Source organism: Euwallacea similis, chromosome 2, assembly GCF_039881205.1.
Source record: "Euwallacea similis isolate ESF13 chromosome 2, ESF131.1, whole genome shotgun sequence".
Taxonomy (NCBI): domain Eukaryota; kingdom Metazoa; phylum Arthropoda; class Insecta; order Coleoptera; family Curculionidae; genus Euwallacea; species Euwallacea similis.
Window position 1 is genome coordinate 2,767,069 of NC_089610.1, and position 20,513 is coordinate 2,787,581.

The 20,513-nt window shown below is 33.3% G+C and overlaps 1 protein-coding gene across 2 annotated transcripts in view; it reads right to left on the bottom strand.

The window, feature by feature from the left end:
• LOC136417308 (adenylate cyclase type 6) overlaps nt 1-20,513 on the bottom strand; it is a 168,877-nt gene that overhangs the window by 12,255 nt on the left and 136,109 nt on the right. For both annotated transcript variants that reach the window (XM_066402964.1, XM_066402955.1), the window contains 8 exons: nt 18,594-18,686; nt 15,798-15,944; nt 9,195-9,353; nt 3,228-3,369; nt 1,549-1,643; nt 1,330-1,489; nt 499-596; nt 351-441 (listed from right to left, as the gene is read on the bottom strand). In XM_066402964.1, the coding sequence (XP_066259061.1) occupies nt 351-441; nt 499-596; nt 1,330-1,489; nt 1,549-1,643; nt 3,228-3,369; nt 9,195-9,353; nt 15,798-15,944; nt 18,594-18,686 (985 nt within the window). The remainder of the gene's footprint in view (nt 1-350; nt 442-498; nt 597-1,329; nt 1,490-1,548; nt 1,644-3,227; nt 3,370-9,194; nt 9,354-15,797; nt 15,945-18,593; nt 18,687-20,513) is intronic.

Here is a 20,513-nt window from a genome sequence, read left to right on the forward strand (position 1 = left end):
AAGAATAGGGCAATAGAGAAAAGTTTACCAACGAAGTCTTTAAATATTTTATGTTGTCAACACAAAGTTCCTCCTCCAACTCTCAACGGATGTTTATTTTTTCAAATGAAACCACAGAATCAAAAAATACGCAAGGAAGTCCATTTTAAAATGAAAGTTCTGTATGTTACTTTTTATGTTAATTGTGCGAGTTTCTTTCAAGATTAATTTTTTATAAACTAAATGATACACCTTCTATGCAATGAAAAAGTTGTCAGAAAATTATAATATGGCTCTAAAGGCTGTCTGTTAATATATTCGGATAATGAATATCTATAGTAAACTAGAAATACGTTGATAAAAAAACTTACCCTAATATTAACGTTGTCCATATAAACAACAACAGGAAGAAGGATAAGTAATAATACTACAGGAACTGAACACAGCAGAGCAGTCTCGTTGCTGAAACGATGTACAAAGATAAATGACTGTTTAATATACCATAAAATGCAGACTCACCTTTTAAATATTGCTATCTGCACTAGAACTATAGCAGCAAAACAGAAAGTAGAGCAAACGAAATAGAGGGTTAACATTCGATCCCGTTCTAAAGCATACTGGAAAAAAGTAATTTTTTATCGTACTGCAAACTTTTTCTTGGTTAGTTTTATGGATTTGGCTAAAATTACTTTTGAAGTGAGGCAAAGAACCAATGATGACATTTTATTCCCAACTTAAGAGAAACTTTATGTTTTGGCAGTTGACCATATCACAATTTTTAGATTTAATCATGACCTATAAAACTGGCCTTCGTTAAGTCTTAATCTTAATAAATGATTAAAATATACCTGCAGGAACGCATAATGTAGATTGATGTAAAATATTTTCTGTTTGTGATCTGAATGTTTCAATGTTTAGAGTGATTAACCTGTAATATAAGTCTGAAATAAACAGTTAAATACTTGAAAATATAAAATTATTAAGATATTCACATACATATAAAAACAGATTTATTCGGTATATTAGACTGCACATCTGGCAGTAAATGGTTGTTCCAATCGAAGAAAAATCGTTTCAAAAAGAGCCTTAAGTTCATTTAACTTTTTATATAAGTGGAAGTTTCAGAGCTCTACTTCAATAATCTATTCAAAACTTTTCGAAATTGTTATAGAAAAGTTGCTCGATTTTATTATTAGAATAACTTTGTGAAAGTTACCGCCATAAGCGTTTAAGAATTATTTATTTACTTGAGTTTCTCGTTTTCTGGAGATTTTAAAACAACAGATCTTTTAATTAAACGAGAAAATTTCAATTTTGCATTGTGTACGGTTAGTTGCAATAGTCGCTCACCTTTCTTTCCTTATTGGGATCCCTAAAATTAAGCAATAAAGTCCTGCAATGTTCAGTCCTAAGCCTGTCAATGCTTCTGGCGTCTATAGCTTTCATCAGATACTCATTTACTTCGTCTTCCGGATTCTTATCTCTGGATTCTCCAGGTTCGCTAAAGGGTCTAAAATAAGCAACAAATAAGTTCAAATATTTGTATAACTTGGTTTTGTAAATGATTACTTAGTGGAATGTCCAGGTTGAGTACCGTGACCCATTATTCTCATTTCTTTGGCAACGTTACCATTCATGGAATGACTTTGATATGGAGTACTACCCTATAAAGAAAGTTTGAGAAACTAATAAAACTTATTTTGTTACAGATACAGTTATTATGTACTTGCGAAAGGGGGTAAATCTTTGACTTTTTTCATGTCTCAAACTTTATATAAACATAGGTCAGAAAACATTTCGTTATCGGTCTATGGGGTGTCCAAATCTCAAACATTTTTCAGCTTTTTTGTTATAGACCCTGTAGTTTTTGAGATATTTAGCTAAAGTTTATGTTGTAGGATTTACATCATTGGGCATGTACAATGGTTTGGATGATCTATAAGGTGATATTTTTTCAGGGGTCATACCCCCGTTTCTTCCTCTAATTATTTTTTACGATGCACCGCTGATCGTTTCTAAAATACAACAGGACTTTTTTATTTTGTTTAGATACTTTTTGGCATCATACAGCTTTTTCGTATCTGCATCAGTCACAAAAAAAAAACGATTTTCTGTAATTCGCCAGATGGAATTAAAAATTTATTATGGGTAAGCAATTATTTATTATAGGTAATCTTCTTATTTTCAAAAATTTAGAGAGTTTATTTGGAACTCCCTGTTAAAAATTAAAACTGAGATAATCCCAAATAATAATCTAAATAATAATAATAATAATGTTAACAAGGAAACTACGTTACAGCATCTATTGAAAGGGACTTCCTCAAACCCTTACACAAACGCCCGCCCTGTTTCTCATTGATGCCCGTATTCTTTCGAACACTCTTGGAGCATTTCTTACGATTTCAAATGTATCTAATATTCGATTTCGTAACTCATCAAGAGTAACCACTTTTTACTTTTTTAACTTGAACATCCTGCAGATAGGTAACGAGACGTTTGCAGACTTATGTTTGTATGAACTTTTAGTCATGAAATAAGCTAAAGAATTACCCCCTTCGATATGTACATGACATTTAAGAACACCCTGTATATCATATCTATCATCATACACCACTTAGTCTTTCTGTCGTTGTGACAAAAACATTTACCTTTACACGTAAATAATAATTTATAAAATGCAAAAAGAAAAAAATACATTTAGAAATATTTTAAGAGTAGTTAAAGAGGAGTTGTCGGTTTGGTAAGCTAAGGAGGTTTTAGAATGCTCCGGTTGTGATGATTTCTGGTGTGCCTTAATTCTTACTGAGTATTTTTAAAATTTTGTGCTTAGCGTGGGCATTAAGTGACTACAATCTATAATCCTCAGAGTTATCATGCAACTTCAGCTACAGTACTAATGAAATCCTTATCTCCTTATCTCACCAAATTATAAAGTTACTCAGATAAATCCTCGTACCTCATTTGCCCAAAGTAAGTAAATATGGGAACGAACTCTGTAGTTATTTGCATACAATTTGTCCGGAATATTTTAGTTTGGAGTTAATTTAATTACTGAGATGAATGGGTCTGGAAACTTTGACGTATATATCCAATAAGATTAAGTTTAGAAATAGAAGCAGATTTTTTGACGGGAAAAATGAGAGAAGACAATTCCTGGATAATGGCTTTTAGAACCATAATCCAGCAAAGAGCATGTGATAATTACGTTATCTCGACGTTTATTTCCGGAATAATGATGCTATAATTACCCCTCGATAGGTTGGTGCTACAATCAGGAACGTGTCGATGTTGTGGTCTTTAAGGTAAGCGTTTCGCTCGTCTCCGTGTCCCGGTTCCACCTCATAATCGTTCCCCAAACACTTGAGAGTCTCTTCGGTGATGTGAACACGCCTGTAACAATATTATGCGGTTATGCTATTATAGGATTAGGTGAGAAGGGCGAAAATAAATAAAATTTTATAGTCTTTCAATATGTTAAATAAATGGGCTAATTAATGAAAAAATGGGAGAGAAGGAGTTTGCAAAGGGACCTTCTTTCATTAGCTTCAGTGAGTATGGCAGGAGAAACTTTTTTAAACTGAATGAAACTTTGAACAAGTTTTGTTCAAACTGCGATTGAGGTATCACTGCAACGTCTCTACAGATATCTAACTCTATATTTTCTAAAAGGTCACAGCGAACCTGCTAGACGAATAAATTATGTAATTTCAATCTCTTCGGAATTATTTTGTCCAGAAATTAGCTGATCTAAATAGAGGTTCACTTTGTGTTTTTGGATATTATCAATAAACAACAATTTCGTAGAATTTTCCAATGAACAGAGTCTTAAAGGGAATTTCTACTTGAAAATCTGCCAAGTCATTATCCTTGTCTTTCTTTGATACAGAACTGAAGGATCTAATCTAAATACAACATTCTATATTTCTGAATTTTGTATCACTATAAAAAAATACCGTAAGATAATTCCAGTATATACAGTATGTACATAATGTAGAGAATAAATTCATTTTTTCGGTTTGGAATTAAAATATTGAAAAATCCTTGGATACGTCCACTTTAGTTTAAAGTTCCACATATTTTAGTTGAATAATATTAGCTGTGATGTCATTACTATTTCAGATATGACTTCAGTGTTCATTTTTTTAATGATTTTTTAATAATTTTATATAAAAGAATACAATTTTTACGCACAGAACATACATTTTTTTACTATATTACATAAATTTTTTTGATAATTCCTAAAAAACATATTTTTCTTTAGGGTAATTATCGATAGAAGACAGATATCTATGAAACGCATCTGAGTAGTCATTTATTGATTTATTTACTAATTTTCATGGGAAAGGTATTTTTAGTCATTGAATACATTCCAATAATGTGTAAGTTTTAATATTTGTTAGTTATGGTTTAACTTCTCCAAGGTTTAATTTTGAATAATTTTTTTATTAAAATGCATTTATCTATACCACAAAGAATTGAAATTCTTATAATGATTAGCTATAATGATGGAGTGTGGATATAACAGGACATACATATGTATCTTATTTAACCAGAAATATCCGTATAGGCTAGACCCGGATAAAACATACATACATATGTATATTTTTAAGAATTGATCAAAAAATTTGTTATATAACATAGTAAAAAAGTTTATGTCCTATATGTAAAAAAGTGCGGCTTTTTACACAAAATTATCAAAAAAAATTAACACCGACTTTATATCTGGAATTATGATAACGTCACATTATCCAACCAAAATATGTGGAGTTTTAAATTAAAATCGACGTGTCCAAGCATTTTTCATTATTTAAATTCCAAACCGAAAAAATGAATTTATTCCATATTTTATGTACATACTGTATAATAATATATCTATATATGTATACGTGTGGAGACAATTTGGACGTTTCAGAGACTTAAGGAGGACTTCGTATATGAAAATCTGCAATTCTCTTCATCTTTCTCGCATCTAAAATTGGAGAAGAATTCTGAAGGTTAATTCTTTAGCAACGACTGTATTAATTCGTAGGTAACTGTTTTAGGGTTAAGGGTTTAGGGTTCCAGAACACTGCAATATTGGATAATATTTCTTACATCACAGTCCTATCGTTTTGCTACTCCAGAAGTTCATAGAGGATTTTCTGTAGGAAAATTTAGTAGATATGTAGGTAGGTAGGTATCTAACCAAAAGGAGAATTGGTTAAAATTTTAAATTTCAGTCCTGCCTGATATAAAGCGATTTGGTATAGTCTTAAATTGAAATTCCTAACTCGTAACTCGTTATTATTAGATGGAGAATGGTAATAGGCAATTTCAAAAGCATTTTCAAAATACCTCATGCCTTTTTAGTTGCATTTATGAGCAAGAATATATCAATGGGTAACACATTTCCTTGAAGCATCACGGTTCTTGACCATTGAAATTTGTATAGTCAAAGCTGTGCATAGGAAATGTGGTGAGGATAAATTCCTGAGGGAGACACAAATATGCTAATTTCATCACTTAGGCAAATCGCAGCTTCATCAAAGCTGATTGCTTTAAGTTAGCAACAGCAGCTTATGTTATAGCATATTTATGTAGGCCGGTTACTTTGGCTATTAGGGCAAATTGCTTCATTTGCTATGCATGCATAGAAGAGCCACTCGATTAATTGCGGCTTATACACTCTTTTACACAGTTAAAAATAATGTCGATGAATTACTCGGTATTGCAATGGACAAACTGAACTCACTTTCTAACTAAAACGAAAATACGAAATTGGTATTGCATGTTTAATGTAAAACATTTAATCGCTCACCACGTGAAGTAAAGGAAAAAGCAGTAGAAAAGTGGATGCATGCAAGTCCAGTATTAAGTATCAAGATTCAGAAAACGTTAAGTTTAAGCGACCCTTAATGCTAAGTTGGGGTAGTTTTAATGTTAAGGTTGATTTATGCATAAAATACGACCTACATATTTTCTTTTAACTTAAGGCCCAACCTGTGATTTAAATAAAAAATTTGGTTTCTCTTTCGACAAACCAAATATACCTCTTGTAATTTTATTGCTGTACTTTCACCTATATACGTTTTCATTCTGTATATTTACGTCCAAACCTTTCCAAGACATAAAACATCATTCCTCAAGGGCCTATTGTTCCCTGTCAGGCTAGGCTAGGAAGCAGAGTAAGAACAGAGCTGTTTTACCTACTTATGTCAGGAAAAGGCTTTCAAAGACGTAACATATGAACCACTTGTGGAACATATTCAACGATCCATGTTTTCTTTGTTGTAGAGGACAAAATCCATTTGCACTCTGTGACACGTCAGATGGTTTTAGCTTTTCTCAAGGGTCCCTGTAAATTTTAGGCAGCTAAATGTTTAATAAAAAAATGGTAATGGTCGAATATTTTAGTTTTTCTCTGAAGTTTGTTCCTGTATTGCAAAATATGCATGTATTGTCGAGATTCTTCATTTGATCTGTTAGTTAACAGGGCTAGGAATAACTAATTCATGCCTTCAACTTTGGATTGTTCCTATCCGTCACTGGAGTCTCCCTCTGTTCCTGCAATAGTTTCACTATAACCTACAAACAATTCTTCAGATCTTGGTGCACGACTTTCTACTGTGAAATTATACTGGGGTATAGGCTACAATATTTTAAGTAAAATCTTTGATTTTTAGTAAAAACTTTTATAGATTTCAATCCCATATAGACCGTATCTCCGATTGGAAGTAGGGAGTCTTGGAGTTCTGAAACTTGTTTTTCTATCTAACTTGGCCATAAGCAAAATTACTGTTTGGATACACAGAGCGGTGGATTAGATGTACTATTGTCACCATTCGCTGTGGGTTTCATAAGTTACCACTATTTTCATGCCAAATTTCCATTTTAGATGTTTTCAGATATGTTTTTAAGAATTTAGGGTTCTCTGGTACGCATTACAGAGGACTCTGGATCACATTCATTCATAGTTCTACTAGAAGATATTCTTTTTATGAAAATCATTATTTTATAGATAAATTTCGTTTAAATCTCTACGTAGAAGGTGCGCCCAAAAAGTATTGGACCACCCTTATTTTTTTTAAATGAATAAAATGAATTTTTAAGAAACATACACACAACAATAATTCATAGAATTTTGGTCATTAACGTTTTTATAGCGGTAGAATGAAAAATTCCTGTCCAAATATACATATAAGACTACATAAATTTTTGGTCAAAATATCTTCACAATTTTATAGTTTTTCGTTTTCTTTGTATGATGTTAAATATTTGATCTTTCAAATTTTCCATTAGTCCTTGGAAAATTTTGGAGGGAATGCCATACCACTTTTCAACAATTTTTTTCTTCAAGTTCTCAATATTGGTAAACTGGCGCTGTTCTTGATCGTAGATTTTCTAAGCTAAATATTCCCATAAATTTTTCATTGGGTTTAAATCTGGACTCTTTGCTGGTCACTCTATAATATCCATGTTATGGTCGGAAAGCTATTGTTTTGTTACCTGAGCTCTGCGAATTGGAACATTATCATGCTGAAAAACGTCATTAAGCCTTGCCAAAGTCGCCAACGGACAGAAGATTATCTTTGAAGAGAAATACATAATTGTGGACGTTCATATTACTCGATAGAAAAACAGTATTGGTCGAATCATTGAAAGAAAATCTTGGCCAGGACATAACCGAGTCTCCACCGTGTTGGCGCTGAAATAAGTTTTTCTCTTCTTAAATCGTGCCAGTAGTAAGCCCAACCATCTGGTTTATCAACATTAAACTTTTTTTTATTTGAAAAAAAGACATCTTTCCTTAAAAACCTTCTTTCATATCTCTTAGGCAGTTTCTTTGGGTGCCAGGTTTTTTTTACTTTTGGTAGTTTTACAACCTCTGTTAATAAAATTGTAAACCAATGTTTTTAAGCGGCCTACTTTTACAGCAATTTTCCTTTTTGACCATTTAAAGTCGTGTAAAATTTTTATTTGTCTATTTTCTTCAGGAGTTAACAAATTTCCACTCGCAAAATTATGAAATTGAACTTATGAAATTGAAAACGGTACGGAATTAGAAAAACAAGGACTAAACAAGTATTCACAAAGGAAATGATTAAAGAGAAAAACAAGTCGTTTTATATTATTGGACGAACATATAAACGATTAATTTTTTGTTTATTTTCTTCTGTATCCATAAGCAAAATTGAATAAATAAACAGTATGGGATATAATTTCAACAAATTTATGTTGTAAGCAAAAGAGTATTTAATTTATATCCTTGTTTCAATTTAAAGTATTTAAAATTTTATGGGTGGTTCTATAATTTCTGGGCGCACTTTACGATAAATTATGCATGTTATGTTTCAGTTTCAAATTTGAATTAGATACATTATACATATAGAATTTTCAAGATAGAATAGGCAGCAAATATCCATCTCCTTTTCCTGGAAATAACCAAAATATTTCATCTCTCTCGGCCCAACATTGCAACTACTTCCAGATAAACTTAAAAGACAAAAGTGGAATTTTATGTTTTTGCTGTTGGTGCATGTCTGGCAAGTTTTCGAATACAGTTTATATTTGCTTTTATTTCACGTAGAACTAGGTCGGATTCCTTTGTATTTTTCCAAGTCCCTTTAAAGACGCGCGATGAAGTCTTGAAATTCAAATACGGATTCGTTATTTAAGTTTCTGATATATGTATGTATGAAGAGGCGCCGAATGGAAGACGTTTTCGTAATTTACATTGTTGTTTTGTCAGTCCTCAGTCGAAAATATTTCTAAAGGAATATTGATTTGATACCAGGAATCATGATGTGTGTCTTTGTGTTGGGAAACATTTCCCTAACGAGTGACACAAACTGAATTTGTAAATCAAGAGGTTATTTAATGAGATCCTTGAAACATTCACGGTTAAAGTACCGTCAGTATAATAATTATCTCAACTAGAAAATTCTCGGCTAGATTACGGTTTTGAAGGGAACGGATGTGACTAATTACTTTAAGGGCTTTTACTTACGGTATTATTAAAGGGAGTGAAAATTGATTAAAAGGATTTCTGCATTTGATGTTATTAGAACATGTGAAACCTTCGTAGATGCAAGACTAAATTTAATGAGATTCCTTTTGGAAAACCGAGGGATTTTCTAGGTAATCAGTATTCCTTTCACGTTAAAATTGAGTTTTAAATTAAAACTAGTTACGTGTGAAATGATTACTCGTGCAGTTTTATATACAGGAAAACTTACCCAGGAATTCCTCCGCTCTCCATGTAATTCGCCAATGTGACGTCATTAGACCACACATCAAATTGCCACTTTCGCAACCCCAGTACTCCACAATGGACTCTTCCAGTGTGTATTCCAACCCTCATATTGACGTTTACGTTCATCACACCACGAACTAATCTGGAAAATAAAAAAAGGACATATGATAAGGTATATTATTTATACGAGAGAGAGTCAAATGAAAACCTTAAAAACTATGTTAAAGTTAAGTTATTGGAACAACGTCAAAAACGAATATGTAATTTTTCAATGTAGTCCTCATTGCGTTCAATATATCTCCTTCATCGTTTTGGAAATGTTTCAATACCTGCAGTAAAAAATCTTTTGATAGTGTGCACAACCACTCATGCACCGTCTGAATTACTTCATCGTTAGTTTGAAATTTCTTCTCACTTCAAAGCCTTCTTAAAGTGATCAAATACATGATAATCGCTGAGAACGAGGTCAGGCGAATATGGAGGGTGTGGCAGACATTCATACTTCAAATCTTGGACGATTGCAACCATTGTCTGGACAGTATGTAGTCGTGCATTACCATGTTGCAAAGGACGCCATTACTCAGAGATCCTCGCCTTTTGGTTCTGATAGAAGGGTGACACGGTTCTTCAGAAGTTCTGAGGATGTAGCACTAGTAACTGTACCTCTATAAGGCATGTAGTTTTCTAAAATTACCCCCTTTAGTATCTTAAAACAGAGCCAACATAAGTTTTCCTGCTGAGAGCTGGGTGCGAAAAATTTTCAGCTTTGATGGAGAAGCATGACGCCATTCTTCACGTGCTTGTTTGATTTCAGGTTGATGATAGTGCACCCAAGACTCATCTCCACTAGAAATCCTTGTCAGAAAGGTACTTCCTTCTGTTTTATACCGACGCAAGAGTTGTTCACAAGCATTAACATGTCGTTGTTTCAATTCTGGGGTCAATTTAACACTTTGCTGATACTTTATGGAATTGTAGAATGTTGTTCACAATGTGTTGTACGGAACCGTGGCGCATGTTTAAAATTTCACTGATTTCGTTAAAAATAATACGACGATTTTCTTTCACACTTCAAGTGCTAAAATTGACTCAGGCGTGGCACCATGATTTGCTGGATCAAGTTGGGGAGAATCAGCTACGGAAATAACCCCGTTTTTGAATTTGTTACTCTATTCATATCACACTTGCTGGAGCGACTGAGATGAATTTCCATACTGCAATTTCATTCTATGGTGAATATCAATGGGTTTCACTCCTTCACTTCGCAAAAAATGAATAACAGAATGCTGTTTCTCTCTACTGCAAGCTCCAGTGAAGTTGCCATTTTTGAACTGTCACTTTGTAAACAACTTCATTTGTTTCTACGTCACGATTTTTGCTAAGCCTTCTACGTCTCAAAAATAACATTTCTACCAATTTATAGAATTCTGGGCGTGATTTTTTCTTGGGCGCTTTTACGGTTTTCATTCGATACTGTCTCGTATTATGAATAGTAATTTTTGTAGCGGTTCAACGAGCTTAGTAGTTTAATATTTCTATGCAACATATATTAGATTTGACCAATAATTAATGGTACAGCTTTACTTAATATCAAACTTATTTGAACGTTTGGATGCTCGAAAATCCTCAATAGCGTAAGTTCAGATATGTTTCATCAACTTCCTCAATCCAGAATTTCTCCCAAAGATTTGAAAGAATGACTTGACTATTTTGGTTCAGAATCTTCAGGTTAGCTCAAGTTCAGTAGAGTCCGTCAAGCCATGTCAAACCTCCTTTACTCTTTTTACTCCATCTTATTTCAGCTTTTGATTTACCTAGTAATTCCAAGGATATCTCACAAACCAACAAGGTACAATCCAAGAAATATCAACAGCCATCATGATAAACACTATGATGGACAATACGGGAACATAGTGCATTCTTCTTTTCTGTCGTCCCGGCACATTGTACGTATCCTTATAACAATTTCTAGTGGACTTTATATTATAAAGTCTTAAATTAGACGTTCAAATGGAAAACTTCTTAAAAACTGAATTATAGTTGTTATGATATTCTTTCATTTAAAACTCGATTTTTTCAAACGTAACAACCTGTTTACAAACGGCAGATCATGCGGTGTTCTCATCAACGTATTTATTCTTATGCTTAATTGGAGTTACAGAGCCTCAAAGGAGACATTTTTTGCTATGCATCTTTGAAATCTTGAAGCCTCCTCAAATCTAAACCGTGCTTCTGAAACCTTGGGGTAAACTGATGTAACCCCAAGTTATTTATCCTGCGGTTTTGGAGCAGCAGTTTCGCAAACCGCAGGGAACTTGAAGCAACCCGAATTTGGAATTAAACATTCTTTCAAATTATATAACTCAAACTCGAGTTAACCTGGTTTAATTTGAGTTAAAATCGCCTTATTTCAAACTGATCAGTTTTAGAGACATGGAATACATAAATTGAGTTCGAAATTAGAGTAATTAATTCTTTGTTCAAAATATAAAACTTTGACACTCTCAAAGAACCTGAAGCGATCTAACTTAAAAATGCATTTTTTAAAACTTCAGCTTAGTTTAGTTTTTATTGAATAATTTCTTCATTTCTGAGTTTGAGCTCGAAGTTTCTGCAAGAAGATTTCTATTAAATTGACATTGCTAATTTATTAGAGTTAGCTAAAAGTTCGTGCTTCTTTTTATTAATATTTTTAAAGTAAATTTTATTAAAACAAGACATTATTAAATTTCAAAGTAAAAGCTATTTGATTCTATTGTCTATAGGCATTTATAGGCGAGTTACTTGATTTCATGTTGGTATTATTCCTTATAACTAAAATTTAAAAACTCACAATTGCTTCGACTTGGTCTAAATTATCGAAGCTGCGATTGCGCAAGAAGTGTGCCATTGAGCGAAAAAGATAATAGTCTGAATAATAGATGGTGCAAGGTCGGGAATTTATGCTGGGTGTGGTAGAAGTTCAATCACGTCAAGTTGTTTGATCTTTTTCTTGGTTTGTTTGGCTGTGTGTGGTTTGACGTTGTTTCCCTGCAGAATTACTCGCTTTCAATTTGTCAATGCTAGATATTTCCGACTCAACTCTGCGTACATTCGGCAGAGTTGAGCACTATAAAGGTCTGCGTCAATGGTACGATTGTTTGGAATAAGCCCAAAGTGGATTACATCTTCAAAATTTCACCAGACGCATAATAAAAATTTTCTGGAGAAACGGTCTCGTTTAGGTACCAGTTCCGCCATTTGTCCAGGATTCATTCACCAATTTTGCTTGTCTACGTAATTGAACTAAATCCACTTCTCATCGCAAGTCATAATTCGGCACATAAAACAGTCATCACACGTATTTTCCAGCAATTTTCGGAATGTGTCTACACGATTTTGAACTTGATCTTCCATCATGCGTAACTTCTTAACAGCGCCTGTTGACCTTTCCAATAGCGTTAAGACGACAAACAACTGATGTTCGTGGAATATTGAGTTCAGCCAACAACTTGCGAGTACTTGTAGATGGATTGATTTCAACGGCTTTACGGATGGCTTCAGTATTCATTGTCATAAAACGACTCGAACGTGGCACACCTCTGAGATCTGTGTGTTCTTCATTGAATTTTTTTAACTAGTTTTGTGCTGTTCGAACTGAGAACACCTCTTTTCCTTCCATTTGGCATATTTTCTTTATCGCTTCACTAGCTTTAAAGTCCTGTTTAAGTAGTGGCGCAAAAGTGCTCGAATTTCAAATTTTTTCACGATTTTACTATAATAAACCAAATTAAATGATTAATAAATTAATTATAACTAATAAGTAAATATAAAAGAGCTTTTCAAAAGCTACAAAATAATATATAACACTTGCGCATAAAATAGTTTTGCTGACTTCAAGAAACTGAAATAACGCAAAAAATGCATGAAGTTTTGGTTCACCCCGATAGAAAATTCACGTTTATTTCAAAAATTTTCACTCTATGCTCCATTCCATAAAGTGCAAGTAGTTTGTAGTCAAGTTTCAGTACATCGCCATAAAACTACTTGCCTTGATTTCAATACGTCAGTCATGCCTTGATTTCACATCAGGTAAAGTCAAGCAACTTGAAAATGAAGTCAAGTCTTGAATTTCTAGTTTTGAATATCAGCTCCCCTGTCTACATATGTATAATGATGTTACGGTCCCTTCAACAATAACATCCAAACTTACATTAGGTTTACATTAGGTTTAAAGTTAACTTAAATCGGCTTAATTTGCCATCATATACCATCAGCTACCAGGAAAAGTAAGCTAACATAATTATAACTTTACATAAACTTCAGTCGCCCTAAACTCGAAATTGGCGTTTAAAGTTGAAAACTTCGCTTTAAGCTTTTGTGAGAGGAGGCACAGATTCTCTCCAACGTTCGGTTTGTTCAGTTTCGAAATGAAATAACATCATATCAATCTTTCTTTAATTAAGGTTATAAAGCTCTCGAGTTGCTTCCATTTCCTATTATTTCCTTTACGAAACAGGCAACAAAGCAGAAAATTCCCCGTTTCGAATGCTCAACTCTCTGGAGACGACGACAAGGATTCATTTCGGTTTAGGCATAAAATTGGAAAGGTTTAAATGAATATTAACTATAGAGTAGCTGTAACTAGGACTTTGTCTTTATGATTTTGAGCGTTGAACACTATAGAGCCACAAGCAAGAGAACGTTTGCCTTAACTCATTAAACAAAAGCAATTAAGGTTCCAGGCAAAATTTTCATACTCGTTCTTGGGACGAAGATCAATTATTAAGCAAATATGCAATCTCCTTCATAATGCTCCTTCACACTAAATCTTCGTTCGAGCCGAACGAAGCAAACTTCCCAAAATCAATCTTCGCCATAATTAATTTTTAATATCCTCAAGCGTTTTAGGGCCTCTTCCCCTTTTCAGAAGGTTATTTTCGTTCGAATAACAAAACTCTGGATTCTATTTGAAGAAGTTTTATTCCCCAGAAAGAACGCTTAGTTATCTCCTAACCCTCAGATTCTTGTCCCTCAGGTAATCCGTTACGGTCATATATGGGCCAGAAATAATATTGATGGGGACATAACTTTTCTTTCCGGCAGACCATTCTAGCGCTGATAGATGTAACTTTCTATTGAGGTTTAGTGAATGCGCAACTTCGGTTATAGATTACAGATTAGATGGGATAAGACTAAAAGGTTTCTAATGTTTTAATTTTCCAGAAGGTTCCTTTGGGTTTAAAAAACCATTAGGGCATTTTCCCTGTCTTTTGTTAGTTAAAACGTTACACTTTTTATGTATCCGCCTTTCAAGTTTTACCTTCATCTCGTTCAATTAATTGGAGGCTTGAAATAATTCTCTCATAATTCATCCCCGAGGTAATACTTATATAAACGAAGGAAAAATGAGTTGTCAAGACTGTTAATGATATTAAGAAATTCTGCTACTTAAGTCTCCATAATCCTTTCTGACATGTTGAGAATTTATTAATTTCTTTCAAACTTACCGGCATTAAATTTCTGACGTTTTGTTTGCTTCTAATTTTGAATTATGTGAGCTGCTAATTATAAACGAACCTTCACAAATTTGTTCGAAAATGCGGCAAATGCAGCTTCGATTGATTTGGTTCGTTACGCAGCGCTGATTTATAGGCGATGAGCTGCAATTGAGTTATATTTCCTCATAATTTTGAAAAATTGGTAACAAGTTTTTGGAGCTTTTTGAAGAGCTAGGCAATAGTACATTCGATGTTAAGTAGGAAAAATACATTCTTTTCACTTCTGCATGAAATTTTTTTACGTTATTTTGAGGTTTTTTTAAGACTTGAAATTTTTTTAAGACTACTTTCGACGCGAAATATAAACGATACTTTTTCGACGTCTTCGTTACTATCTAGTAAAAAAATATTATTCCTTTCGCTTAATAGCCTTCCGATTTGGTTACCGAAGCTTCTATGACTATCAGCTCTAAATTTAAGAACAATTATCGATTCGTTACCTTTTGCGAGTACTGGACTCGGTATTTTCTTAAATATTGATAGATTGAGTTAAGATCTTTTTCTAGCATAGAGTACATAGAGCACTTGCTGCAGCTCAAGACTAGCCTTCCAGATTGATTGCCCACTGAATTAAAATTTTCGAATCGAATCGAAATACCGGAGTACACCAGTATTGCTTAAATAGCCAGTGCTTCCTTAAATTTGTTCAAATTTAGTGCACATATAGAATTTTATGTAACTAAAAATGTAAGTATGTTGCACATTGTCTCCCTCCAAGTTAAAGTGTGGGCGGTCACCAAAAATCACGAGAAAATAAGATGTGTATGACAGAGCCGTCAGAGGCTAAACATTTCCAAGAAATTTAGTTCAAGAGATCGAACTACATCTTCATAACATGCAATCTTATGCAATTTCAATCTAGTTAAATAGACGCGGTTCTTTAAGTAAAAAATGTTGCGTGCAGTTAACCGTACGTGGTTCCTAGGATTACTTTAGTCGTGTTCAGTACATTAGACATAGAAGTCAATGTGTTAGATGCACGTTGGATCCTTTTCTTGAATCTCTTAATGGTTTCATATTTTATGAGAAACCATTTCCATACTTACGCGATTGCATCGATCATGTCCAGACCCATCTCAACTGTGCACTGAGCGTGATCAGGTCTCGGTTCCGGCAATCCTGACACGCAGTAATAGCAGTCCCCCAAGAGCTTAATTCGCAGACAGTGATGTTCAGCTGCTAGTTTATCAAATCTAAAATTATGAAAAAACGCTCTATAAAACACGAAATGGATAGCCTTCATTATGCAAAATTATGTAACTAATACACCTCACACTGCAAAACAAGCAAGAAAATAAAAACTTTTATATAGTATATATACATATGTGGTAAATTTAAACCAATCATATTGTGACATTAGTATACGAAACTACATGAGCTTAAAAAAGAATAAATAGCCATGTAAACCGCTTTAAGTTTTTTTTAATGAAATCCATATTAAAATTCAAGTTAATTGACGAATAATTTTACATGTTAATGGAGGAAACTCGTAAAATGGAAATTATGTAAACGAAAATTGAAGAAGAAAGTATCCTCTTTGAATGTTAGAATAGCTGAAACTGTCATAGGAATTACCATAGCTAATTTCACAATATTTTCTGAATTTGATAATTTTATTTTTGTGCCGGTATTAATTCTGTAATGTTATCTTCAAAGACTCCTCAATTTAAAATTTTGTATGTACCTATAAAACAATATGATCTTCTTTCTTCTTAAGTATGTTAATTAGCTGAATTTTCTCTCGTCAATTAAGTTTCCAGAAAATGTTACTCAGAACAAAAGTACATGTTATAACTTATTACGGTTTAGCTATACAGGGTGTTAGTGAAATAACTTTCGTAAATTTAACCAGTGATTAAGAACATTGTTTTGAACAAAAAAGTTCCTTACAACAGGGGTCGTAAATACAACCATTTCCCTGGAAAATCAAAAAAACATTTTCTGAGAATTGACAACGTCGCCTCGTATTTATTTCATTTTCACACCCACCTAAGTAGCCGCATGAAGTGGGTTTGCTTTTTACACGTTTTTTTTGGGTCTGATAGATTTTACAGTACATAATTAATAAAATGCACTAAATTCATGGAATTTAAAAATTGTATGATTCTTATTTTATTATTTTGAAAAGACATTTACCTTGAAATTATTGTTATCATCTTTAATTAGCTTAACATAACACGTTACACATTTTACACCACTCACATCACATTCAAAAACACAAATTTATGATTGTTTTTGGTACATTAAATGTTCGAAATGTTGACCATTTGAGTCCATGCATGCTCTACTCCGGGTACTCCTTGTTGAACTCTTTTGAACAAGGTTTAAAATATGTTCTTCAGCTTCAGAACCAACTTCTCTCTGTCGACCTCGTGTTCTTGATATAAAGAAACAACACTCCCTGTATTCAGAATATTTTGGGAAACTCGCACAAATGTTTGTCGAGCTGAAAGTTTTCTTTTATGGATAAGTGTAATGGAACTCGCGAAACAAAACTCGGGAATACTTTGGTAGATTTTTTATTCCACTAGTTATGATACACACAACCCTTAATCATTTACAAAACTAAAGATCTTGGGAAACATCTCGGGAAGTAGTGAAAATTCATAGGCGTAGCCTAAGGGTACATTACATAAGGATTACCGTAAATGCGCCTAACTTCTTCAGAATTTTGTAACGCCTCTACATAGATTAAAAGCATATCATGATACTCGCGTACAGAATACATTGTCACTTAGGTACTGTTAATAAGTCGGAATAAAATCACTTAAAGCTCGCCCAAATTAACTTTACGGATAATCTGTTACGTGTACCGACAGAAGATGCATTCAACGAGACCGAAATCACACTAAAATATTAAAAGTATGGAAGGACATACAGTTCATGACACATTTGAAAAATAAGGGTGGTTTTTGTCTTGTCCCTTCTTGATGGTCACTAATGACCTCCACATGTCCATGGCGCAAGGCATCTTTGCCCAGGATCATATATCACATAAAATGGGATAAAGTGCAGATGGTTACATAACTCATGTACTATTGAGGTACTAAGTAAATCTGTTTACTGCGCATTCCAATGCCTTATCACTTTACCCGCAACGTGGGTGAGCGACCCTCATAAGGGCCATAAAAAACAACCATAACGAAAATAAACTTCTCTTCCTGGGTAACGTTCAGTGCGGCGTTGCCACTTACGTTTTTTTTTACCGCTTAAGTTATTAATTAAGTTTTCAATTGCTTTTAGCAATGTTATTGTTGAATAATTTAAATTTTTTTTGTTACATGTCAAACAACCAAAATGTGTCAAGTACATTTTTCCACATTTTATTCAAATTTTAAACCTTATCATAGCTTTTCGGTTACTAACTTTGACATTTTTTTTTTTTTAAACTATTAGGTTTTCGACCCCTCTTCTTGTAAGGAACTTTTTTGTTCAAAATGATGTTCTTAATCACTGGTTAAATTTACGAAAGTTATTTCACTAACACCCTGTATATTGAAATGAAAAATGTGTCGGTAGCAGAGTCTAAAGTATTTCTGACATTATTTTTTCTAGCCAAAACGTTATTCAAAAAGCAAATAGTTAACCAAGTTTCTTAGAGGACATCGCATTCACTCAGAAAAAGAAATATTTCTAGCAACATGTATGATTGCAGCTCTTCGTCTGCCCTCAAAGTTTCAAGCACGCCTCAAGAGCCTATTACTTAAAGCTCTCATTTCCTGAGAATCCAATAATCTAATTGCATCTTAGTACCTTGAAATCAGAATGAAACGGAATAATAATAGAAAGACGAGCAACTTTAACCTTTTTTAAAAATAAAAATCCCATAAAATGAAACTTACCGGGCAAACAGTTCGTTGAGAATCCGAACGAGTTCTTCCGCAGTGCACTGATCAGACAGGGTCGTGAACCCGCATATATCGGCGAACAGGATGCTGCAACAGGAAGGAAAATTTAATGGGACATATGATTTACGGTTGCCTTATAAATGCTGAACAAATTGGGATTATTTCATTTCAGTAATGGAAATTATTGCTAAAGGAAAAATAAAGGTTTAGGACATGATTTATTGCAGTCAGGTAAATATAAAGTCTGTGTTTGAGATCTGGATAAAAAGCAGATTTAACACACCGTGAATGGAAAAATTACATGGATGGAAACGTTTGTAGAGTGTCCTCATTCGTTCAGGGCGTTGAAGCCATTAATAACTTGAAGGAAGCGTTAATAATTGCAGTTTTAGATAGAAATTTTGAGTATTTTTAAACTCACTCTTGTACTCATATTGTATCAAATAATCTAAAGTACGATAAACAATTTTTGTTTATCTGACTGGGCAAAAATATTGACTTATGAGAATAAAATTTAAAAACTCGCAACCTTCATCAGCTTATATAAGGATGCCATCCAATGGTTGTTTTATGCACATACATACAATGTGTCAATTTGTAGTTTCCGGTACTAATTAAGGCATAATTTACTAACAAGTCTTGAATTACTTATATTATTTAGGTACAAGTAATGGAAAAGTATTTAGGTGGCAAACACTTTTCTAAAAATATACAGGGAATTGCAAATTCGATCCTCACCATTAGGATCTCGGAAACTAGAAAAGATGCGAAGAAGTTTTAATGGCAAAATTGTCTAATTTATGGCTTGGCCAAATACCGTTTTCAAAATTTGAATTTTTGGAGTACTTCCGATGGTGATTGTGAAAATTAAAAATTAAGGATTTCGTTTTTATTTTTTTAGCGTTGTTTAACGGGGAAGCCCAAAACCACAACACATTTTAATTCCCACTTTTTCCCAGTTATACGATGACCTTTTCAGATTTGTCATCCAACGTTTCGTCTTTCGACTACCATCATTAATTTTGTTTTTTCTTATGGGCGCCACAATGGATTTTTCGACACAAAAATAGTGAGATGACAAATTTAAAAACGTCATCGTGTAGCTGAGAAAAAGTGGCAATAAAAATGTGCTTGTGATTTTGGGCTTCTTTGTCAAATAACGCTAAAAAAACTAAAAAGAAATCACTGATTTTTAGTTTTTTTTTCGGATATCTTGGGAAATACTCGGAAAATTCAAATTTTGAAAATGGCATTTGGTTAAGTGTTAAATTGCATAATTCTCTCCTCATTTAAACTTTTTCGTATCTTTTTTAGTTTCAGAGATCTTAATGGTGAGGTTCGAATTTGAAATGTATAATGTATATGGGTAATTACAAAAATCAGAGACAAACATGTAATACTAACAATTTCAACTGGGCAGAGCATTGGTCCCACAATTTTCAGATAAATTTTGGTATACGACGAACTAAAACACTATAGTTATCTTTAAGGAATTTGTGTATCCTTACGATTCAGACAATTCAAATACCTCATGTCTCAATCAATAAACTCAAGAAAAATCACTTTGCACGTAAAATTGTAGCTGAGACATTTGTTGTAAACTTTCTCATATTTGATGACAAAAGTAATAATTTTCCCAAATGTCATATTTCCATCTATTTTAACAATATGGAAAATGAACGAGGTCAAGAACCTTTGCATATCAGCTAACACAGCGTTGGAGCAGGGAAGCTGATTTAATGGGACACTTGATTTATGACTTCTCTGTTAGTACTAACCAGATACTATTTATCTTACCATAAAGTTTTTTCATTAAAAAATATAAAGTATAGGAAAAAAGCTTTTACCTTGACGTTGAAAAATATATTTGGGATGAAGGGTTCAATTGAAATTTGCCGAAAGACGACAGTCCTG